The sequence below is a fragment of the Hipposideros armiger genome, unplaced genomic scaffold (assembly GCF_001890085.2).
Source record: "Hipposideros armiger isolate ML-2016 unplaced genomic scaffold, ASM189008v1 scaffold_62, whole genome shotgun sequence".
NCBI lineage: Eukaryota > Metazoa > Chordata > Mammalia > Chiroptera > Hipposideridae > Hipposideros > Hipposideros armiger.
Window position 1 is genome coordinate 4,744,308 of NW_017731412.1, and position 9,695 is coordinate 4,754,002.

General features: G+C 42.4%; 1 protein-coding gene across 2 annotated transcripts in view; it reads right to left on the reverse strand.

Annotated features, from left to right (window-relative positions):
- Positions 1 to 9,689, reverse strand: part of SPRING1 (SREBF pathway regulator in golgi 1) — a 96,213-nt gene extending 86,524 nt beyond the window's left edge. For both annotated transcript variants that reach the window (XM_019641647.1, XM_019641646.1), the window contains exons 1-2: positions 9,561 to 9,689; positions 1,374 to 1,530 (exon numbers count right to left, since the gene is read on the reverse strand). In XM_019641647.1, coding sequence (XP_019497192.1) covers positions 1,374 to 1,530; positions 9,561 to 9,671 — 268 coding nt within the window. In that variant the 5' untranslated portion in view covers positions 9,672 to 9,689. The remainder of the gene's footprint in view (positions 1 to 1,373; positions 1,531 to 9,560) is intronic.
- Positions 9,690 to 9,695: the final 6 nt, after the last annotated feature.

Sequence of the window (9,695 nt, forward strand, 5' to 3'; positions counted from 1 at the left end):
ATCTTTAAAAAAAAAAAAAAAGTGGCTTGGCATCACTGCTGAGTTTTCAGTACATTTTTGTGCAAAAATTTCCAGTTCTTCTACCCTAGATGGATGGTTTTCCTCTGATTCTTCTTTCAATTCCAAATAATCTCATCTGGTCCAAGATCTTTTCGGAAAAACTTTTGTTTTTTTATTTGCTGGAACCGCAAACTTAAAAAAAAAAAACACACCCAAAAATGCACTGCAGTTTTCACGTTAAAGACAGCATATCTTCATTTTGTTCAGCTTCAAGTACAGATGAAGATTCCATTTCAAAGTTAGCTATATCAATATCAGTATTGTCGTGTCTGTAACCATTTGTTCTGAAAGCCTTTGTAACAGAGTAAAATTTAATCTTACCAACCAACCAACCAATTTGCAAACCACCGGTTGAAAAGAACAAAAAATGAACTGTAAAGCACTCAGGGAACTCTCTGAACAGTTTGGACAGTAGACACCAAGGAAAAGTGTTACTTTTGGGGGCGACAGCGCCATCCTATTTACGGTTTACAAGAGCCCTTGCCATGGTGGGCAAATTCCTTAGCTTTTGTGGCCTGTGTCTTCACCTACAAAGCGACAATACCTTTAGAGGTATTATAGTAATGCCTACACCTCATAGGACTGTTGCAAAAACCAAGTGAGAACCTCAAGGAGAGCGTTAGCGCAGTGCCCAGCACACGGTGAGAGCTCAATTAATGCAGGCTCAGGATTCGTGGGAGTCTTTCTTTGGGAAGACTGGGCCGGTCATCAAGTGCTAAGAACGTTAGCAGTTGTCTAATCCAACTACCTCACCCGCACAGGAATCCCCTTTCTGACTGACTACAAGGAAGTGAAAACACTCTGGGATAAAACGCCAACAGACAGAAATTTTAACTGTATGAGGAACATATTTTGAATGTGTTTGTAATTCTTTTGATATTATGCAGTCCGTCAGTCAATCAGCAAGTACATTTCCTAAGTGCCAGCGCTATGTGGGTAGTATTCAGGTCCCCAAGGAGGGAAGCTGAGCTCCTATCCTATAGAGTTCACCAAGATGAGAAGAAAAGAATGGCAAAATCTGAAAATACTGGGGCTGCGAAGAGATTGGCAGGGGCTGACGCATGATAAAATCCTAAAACTATAAGTTACCCGCAAAAGGAACTCCAGTCTTAGAATGATCAAACCAAGCTTTCTCTGATCCTGAGGGGACCCTTGCATGGTGAGTAAGTTATGAGAGACAAAGAAGACGTGAGAAATGCTGGAAATGAGCAGAAGGGAAAAGGCACTGTATAAGATCCTTCCTAAAACCCCCGAGGAATGAATGGAGCATTTCACCGGGTGCGGGAGGAGGAGGAGGAGGCCGGCCGCCTTACCTAGTTCGTCCGTGATGAGGAGCTTCCCTTGAATGGAGTTCCGGCACTGGTTGCTGGGCCGGCTGCTGTTGCCCAAGTTAAACTGCACTTTCCACAGAATGGGCTGCTCCCGCTCTTGAACCTGGAGGAGATTCCGGTCTCTCACTGCCCGCTCCTCCTGCAAAGAGACCGCAAACAGGAAGGTTTTCTACCAATGTTTCCTAGAAAGTACAGCAGCAGGACAGAAACGATATAGAACTTGCACAAGAGGAATCTGCACTCCCCTGGAATAAGCGAAGGCCGAGCCAAAGTCGCAAAATAAAATGCAAAATAAACCTGTAGGAAAAAGTAATAAATGAGCGCTATGCTTCAAAACTGGAGTACTTACACCAAGGCCCCTGGATTACATGCACATTATAAAGGTGTATAAAAGGGTTAATTTTGTGAAAAATATTGGAGGAAAAAAGTTTTGAACTTTTTCTTTCTGATGACAAATCATTTAAAATATTTTCTGATAGCAAAACAAATATATTGTGGAATACAATATAGAAGAAAAAACTTCGAAGAAATTTCACAACTGTCATTTCAGACAATACTCAGATGCATCTATAGTACAATTCACTTTCATTTGCAGTTACAAGTACTTCTATTTATGGGGATACAGAATTAGGAAGTTGATTTTGGGGGCAAGAAGCAGTATGTCAACTTGCAAATTTCTTCTATAAAAAAATACTGAGTATGTAATCCTTATAACACACCTTTCTTTACAAAAGACATTCTTGCCAGCCAGCCGTTTACCGAGATATGCAAAGTGAAGAGCTGCTCTAGAGGTAAGAGTTTAGACCTTTCCTCCTAGCCTCTAAGCTATGGTTGAGCCTTCAAAATTACCTTTCCTATACTGTACCATTAAGTAAACTAAGGAGGAAGGTACCCAAGTGCCAGAAAACAAGCCCCGCATGAGACGCCAGCTACCTTCTGAATTCTTCAACCTATTAGGGGGAGGAGGGGTTAGAACTACAAAAGACTCCCTCCTAAAGGCTTTTTATATTCTTTAAACATTCCACGATTTTAATAGAATTCCGTGGCTTTCACTGTTAAAAATGTTATTAACCAATGTTACCTCAATAAATTTAATTTAAAAATTAATTAATTTTAAAAAATGATCTGTCGTGTGTCACTGTTTAAGCAAAAGGGGCTAACCTTGAAAGCTTGATGGCAAAGGTTATATATTTTAAAATAATGGAAAGGGTCTTTACAGTTACTAGGGTTTCTTTACGAAAGCCCTGGATAGAGTTATCAATATCTAAAATGAACATATCCACACAGAATTTGGCCCAGCAAACACATTTCTGAGGCCCATCCAATAGAAAGTTCCAGCGGGAAAGGATCACCAGGGTGTTTACTGCAGCACTGTTTATGTGGTAGAAAAAAAACCCTGGAAACCCAACAACAGAGAAATAATTGAATAAACACTGGCGTATCTGTGGCTATTATAGCTATGGCTATTACCAAAAATTACCCAAGAAGCCTGGATATAACTGACGTGTATTTATCTAGAGTAGTAGTCCTTACACCTGACTTGCACATTAGGTTCTGTAGGGAACCTTAAAACAAATTCTGATTCCTGGGTCCAATTCCAGACTAAGTAAAAATCTCTGTAGATGGGACCTGGGAATCAGTATTTTTAAAAGCACCCAGGAGACTTTAATACAGACAGGGTTGTAGACCACTGGATGTCCACGGTACGTTAAGTGAAAAAAGCAAGCTACAAAATAACGTGCATATTGTCACACTGTATTATGATAATTATAATATATAACTATCACACTGTATTATAATTATAACATACACATACAGGTTTGTAAGAGATGAGATAAAGGTATAGAAATATATATTACAGACTATTAACATGGAAGGGACATAAGTGATTATTAACAGCTTTTATCATATTTCAAACATTTTCATTTTTAATTTAAAATAAACTGATAAAAACATTGTTAAAAATGATTACGAGTATCACTAACAATAGGAAACTAAGTGAGGGATCTATGGGAACTCGGTACTCTCCTTGAAACTGCTGTAAATCTGTAATTATTCCAAAATTAAAAATTAAAACAAAAAACATGATAACCAACATTAGAGACAAAAACTGCCCACCATCCCATCCCTTAAGTAAAGCTGCATCTATTTTTGCACACTAACTGCTAGCCTTTGACCCTTGCTTTTACACTTACAGATAAGGATGCTTTGCTTTCAGCGCCTCTTGACACTAATTGGATGGTAAACCATTCAAGTACCTACATCATCTTGAGAATCACATTTTCAGGGCTATATAAGAATCCATCATATTGATGTACTATCATTTAGTAAATATATCCTCTACAGATAAACATTTAGTCAATCCCAGGTTTTGTTTTAATCATAAATAGCACTTCAATAAAAATATAGAACTTTTGTTTATTGTCTTGAATAATTTGTGGCGGTTATTATGAAAAGTGGTCAGGGCTAAACAGTGCCAAATAACTTCCCCAAAGTTACATGTATCATTTGTAATATTACCAGCATTTACCTAACAGTGTTTACAATTTTACAATCACCACGCCAGGACTGGATTTTGTTCTTTAATTACTAGTGTAAAACAGTAACCTTCAAGGTGGCTTTCGTTTCTGTTCTGCTCCTTTTTTGTTTCTTTTAAAGGAAAGAACTGGCAGGAACAGTGTGGGTTACACAAAAACAACATCTGTATTCCGTGGTTGGCGCAAGAAGAGAAGCTAAGTGCAGACGCCTTGGGAACATGGGGCAAATCACTTAGGTGCATACCGCTTAACTACCTGAAAATTCATACTCCTCTGCTCTGCTGGGCCCTATCAGTTACCTGCGTAATCAAGCTACGTGCAAACTAAACGGAGCGTCAAACGCTACCCTAGATAGATTAATAGCCGTAAAGACTGTTCAGAGGCTGGTCAAAGTACAGCAAACTGAATCTCACAACAAGGTTTAAAGTGCTCTTAACATTACGCTGAACTATCTTGTTATTCTTTCCGAAAAAAAAAAAACACAAAAAAACCCAAGAGTTCATGGGTAAGTGTATCCCAGAAGGACCTCTTCCACATAATGACATTCGTGGTAAACAGGAAGGCAATTCTCCCTGCACTTGAACTTGTTTTCAAACATGAATATTCAAGACTTTGCCAAAAGGACTGAATAAGACTTGTGCAATCAAAAGAAGCTGTACAGGTGACTGGGTAAGGTGGCAAATGTAATGAATTAGCACGTGCTCGCTTGTGTGAAAGTCCCGTCTTGCAACGGGTGTGGTGAAGGGGCACTGCCGGGTTCCTTCATTGGACAGGTGGTTTCAGAGCTTTCCCAAACTGTTCCACCTACCCTATTATGTTGTCTCAATTTTAAGAATCTTCACATAGATGTACATATACATATTTTTTTCATTCAAAGGTATCAAGACCTTACAGTGCGTTAAGGAAAGAGAGACAAAGGTGGTCAGGTTCTCTCTTCTCCAAGAACCCCCAGCACAGTGGATAAAAAGGTATCAGAACTCAGTGCAGTCAACCACGACACATGTCCACAGGCTACACTGGGTTACAAAGAAAAGCGCAGGAACAAAAGGCGCTCAAGCAAACATGAGAACTTTCTTCATAAATTGTAAGGAGCTACAGAAATGTTTTTATTACTCATGTATGTTAACCTCTAATTTGAAAAGGTATATTAATAACTGTCCTGACTATTTTTCAGGGGTTATCATACGGACCAAAGGAAATAATGTCCCATGTAAGTTGGAAAGCATTTAACAGAAGGCACTGTCATTAAAAGATCTGCTTATGGTTCTCCAAAAAAAGAAGAAGAAAACAAAAGCAAAAAAAGGGATAAAGGCCAGAGGGCATCCAAAATGTCGAATATTTGGGGAATGGCTAAATGCAACCTAATCATGGAAAATTTTAGTTATAAAAATTTTACTTATAAAAAGCTCTTAAAGATGGGGGAAATGTATGTATGTATGTACGTATGTATGTGTGTGTGTGTATGTGTGTGTGTGTGTGTGTGTGTGTGTGTATATATATATATATATATATACATATAGTGAAGAAACCGTATGCCCCGGTTACATTTTTAAAATATGAAAAATGAAGGAAGAAAATATGCCCAGATATCATCAGTGAATCCCTCCAGTTGGTGAGATTACGGGTAATTGTTTTCCTCCTCAACCCTGCGTAGTACTTCACAAACTTTCTGAAAAATATATGTACCTTGGTGATCAGTGAAAAACAAAAAACAGATTTAGCAACTTTCTCTTATGATTTAGTCCACTTTAAACAGTATCTAACTTGGCACCAATTTACATACTTAATTACTAGGAAGCTGAAGATGTTAATGTATTTTCAAGGGGTTATGCAAATAGCCATGAGGCAGTCAGGAACTGCACACTTGAACAAGTCTGAGAACATTTGTTTACCTCTAAGGACCCTTCTGACTCCAAGACTGGGACTTCTGTAATCTCAGCTCATATGCCCCAGAGTTAGGCCCACCTTGCCACTCTATTACGCCATCTTTTTTTGTTTTCTTTGTGTTATAAATCATTAAATGAAATAACTTTGCTTATTTGCCATTTCTGCCCCTTACCCTCCAGCAGAATGCAGGCTCTTGGAGAGGACGGCCTCCCCTGCTTTGCCCCCCACTCTACCTCCACCACCTAGCAGAGAGTGCCTAGCACACAGCCAGTGTTCACTAAACATTTATTAAATCAATGTGCCCAAGTCACCTGGCACCTCTCACCATTCCCAATCCTCTCCCCCAATGGCATCCCCACCACTGTCACTAGTTTCGCCTGCACTCCCATCTCTACAATTTAAACTATCCCCCAAAGCATTAATTAACATGAAAACCACAAAAAGGGGGGAATTCAAAGCAGTAGAGGATAATCAACTATTCTCTAAGCAAAAATCCCCGCATATGCTCCATGAGTTCATAGTCTCAGTGAAGCAGAGCTCAGGATCATAGGGAGCGAGTGCTGAAGTTGTCCACAGCCTCAATTAATCCGAACCCCCTCCCCCATCCCCATGTGCCACACATTTTACAGATGAAGAACCTGAGACTAGGAGCAAACTCGCCTCAAGTCACCTAGGTCCTGAGTGGCAGACGACCAAAGCAGCAGCCCGAGCGCAAAGCACAAGCAGCACACTCAAATGCATACAGGAGAGCATCAGCAAGGATGAGCTCCAAGTTTTTGTCCCGAGGACCTTTTACACTCTTAAAAATTATTGAGGACCCCAATATGTGGGTTTATCAGAGTTATGGCTTGTGACATTTATCATACTGGAAATTAAGATAAATTCTTAAAATATTTGTTTTCAATAAATTATATATTCATTTAGCAATAACAATGAACCCATTCAACAGTGTGAGTGTGCGTGTGAGAAAAGAAATTTAACAAGAAGAGGAAATGTTTTCGCATTTCTGCAAATCTTTTAAATGTCTGGCTTCACGACAGCTGGATTCTCATAGCTCCCGCTGCATTCAAAGTGTTGCTGTACATGGTACAGGTTGGAGCTCACGAAGAAAATCTACCTGACACAGATAGGTAGTTGGAAATGGGAGGAATATCTTAATGGTTTTTCCAGATAAATATGGGTAATCTTCTTTGATACTACATTGAACGTGACAAGTATAGCCTCTGAGAAGTTCACTGCAAATGAAACGGTGCAACTACTTTCGAAAATAGTCCGGCAGTTCCTCAAAAAGTTAAACACAGAGTCACCATATGACCCATCAATTCCACTCCTAGGACCAAACCCAAGAGAACTGAAAACATATTTCCAAACAAAACGATGTTCACGGTAGCATTCTTCATAATAGCCAAAAGGTAGAAACAACCCAAGTGTTCATCAGCTGATGAATGGGAAAGCCAAATGTGGTAGATGCATACAATGGAATACTATTCGGACATAAAAATGAAGTACTAACACATACTATGTAACATGGAGGAACCTTGAAAACATTGGCCTCTACCTGAAAGAAGCCAGACAAGGAAGACCCCACATTGTCAAGTTCCACTCATATGAAATGTCCAAAACAGGCAAATCGTTAGAGACAGAAGGTTGACTAGAGGTTGCCAGTGGTTGCTGACTAGCAGGGATAGGGAAGTTACATAGCTGAAATGTTTCTCAGTGTTTCTTAGGCGGTGGGGGAGTTAGACCCAGGGAAAGGTGCAAAACAAAAATTTTGCCAACAGTTTTGGAGAAATCACAATCATCACCCCCCTTCTCGGGGGAAAAAAACAAACAAACCTCAATTATGGTCATAAATCACAGGTATTTTTTAAAAGACACAGTGCAATAAAAATTTTTTTTTAAATGAACAAGGTGCCCTGGAATACTGAAAATCTGGTTGCAGAGAAGGTCCCAGAGAAGACAGCGTCTGATTCAAGACATGAAAAAACTAGGAGCATGCCAGACTAAGAAAGGAAAAGTCATCCCAATGAAAAGACTCACTCATTTCTTTCAATATTTGAGTGCCCATGAAGTGCCTGGCAGAATTCGAGGGGCTGGGAGCCTATAAACAACGCAATTTTCTGTTCTCGAGAAAATTACATTCTAGAAGGGCGAGTGCGAGGAGACAGATAAACAAGTAAATGAACACGAAATGTTCAGCTCCTACCAGAGAAAATAACGCAGGTAGGTCTCTGGGCAAGGAATTGAAGTAATATAGACTGTGTCACCCAGGCTGGCCTGAGGCAGTAAACAGCCAAGCCCGACCTGAAGTGACAGAAAAGATGCACCACAATCCTGGAACAGAGTCTGGAGTTTATCTCAGGGCAGTAAGAACCCAAAAAAGAATTACGTACGGGAGAGCGCCGTGATTGACTTTTTAAGGACCATCACCCTACTGTTGGGTCTAGAGAATTGACTGTAGGGCAGAGAAGAAAGCATAGACCTGTTGGTGGGTGCTGCAGTGGTCTGTACAGGAGATGAAGACAGCCTGGCTTAGGGCGACAGCAGTGACAATCAGGAGACGTGAACAGATCAGGATACTCTGCGGAGGCAGGAGATATCAGAATCGGGGGTTTTCTGGACTGGGGGTTTTCTAGGCTGGAGGTGTGAATTGGGATCCCAAGAGCATACAGCTGGTGTTTAAACAATGCTGCCCGAGATCACCTGGATCAGGCTGGGAGGAAGGCGGACGGCCCCGAGTCCTGGCTCACTTACAACAGAGGTCCCCCAGACAGAGAAGGGACAACAACACGTGACCCTGAGAAGTTGTCTGCTTGGTGGCAGAATACACAAGTCCTGGAAGCACTGAGTGCACATGAATGTCGCCCCCACATCCCAGTTAATAAAAGAAGCTTTACAAACCCAAGCCTTCCCTATCTTGCCTTTTCACAGGTCCCCTGCCGACAGTCACTAGAGAACTAGGGTGACCATGTCGTTGATTTTTCTATCCATTGATACGTTTTATTTACAAACCTGACCCTAGAGAGTGAAAAGGGGGGTTTCTAATAACTGCATGGGACCTAACAGCATGCATACACCAGGCTTGTCCAAGGTACACCTTAACCGCTCAAGGTAGACGATACCACCGCTTTGCGTAACATTTCTCACCAAACCACCCTGTCTTCTCTCTCAAGTTCTCACATAGTAGAAAAACTAAGGGGGTGAGAAGAAAATTCCAGCCGACCAAGCTATGCCCAGAAAGGACACCTCGTGGGGGACGTCCCGCTGCGTCTCTCGGGTGGACCACTGAGCCCCCGAATTCAACAACGGTGGCCTCGCAGCTCGGCTGTGTACTGGCCCGACCATCTCTGCCTCCCGAGTCTCGCTTTCCCCGCTCTTACGAGGATCCCACGCCCCCCAAGACTGCAGCGAGGATGAAGTGAGACATACACGCCCCCCTCTTAGCCCGGGACCTGGCAGGCAGAAAGCACAGGTAGGGGCGGTAAGCGTAGTAACCACCACAGAGGAAGGGCCTACAGCTCGGGGTTCGAGTCCCAGCTCGGCCCCAGACTTAGCAGCGCCTTCTTGCCCGGGAAGCAACGAAACGGGCAGGTCCCTCCGCCCGTCCTCAGTCCCTGGACAGGAATGCCGCCTCTCCGGACACACGGGCAGCGCGGCGGCAGAGGCAACTCCTCCAAGGCGGGAGGAAGCCGGGCGGACGGGAGAGCTGCCCGGAGCAAACGCGGGAGGGCGAGCGGTCACTGACCTGCTTGAAGGTGCTGGTGAGGAAGTAGACGAGCGAGAGCCCGAAGACCAGGGCGAGCACCCACCTCTTCCGCAGGAGCCGGCGCCACACCATGGCCGCCAGGTTCACCATGCCGGCGCGGACGCGGGGCGCGGC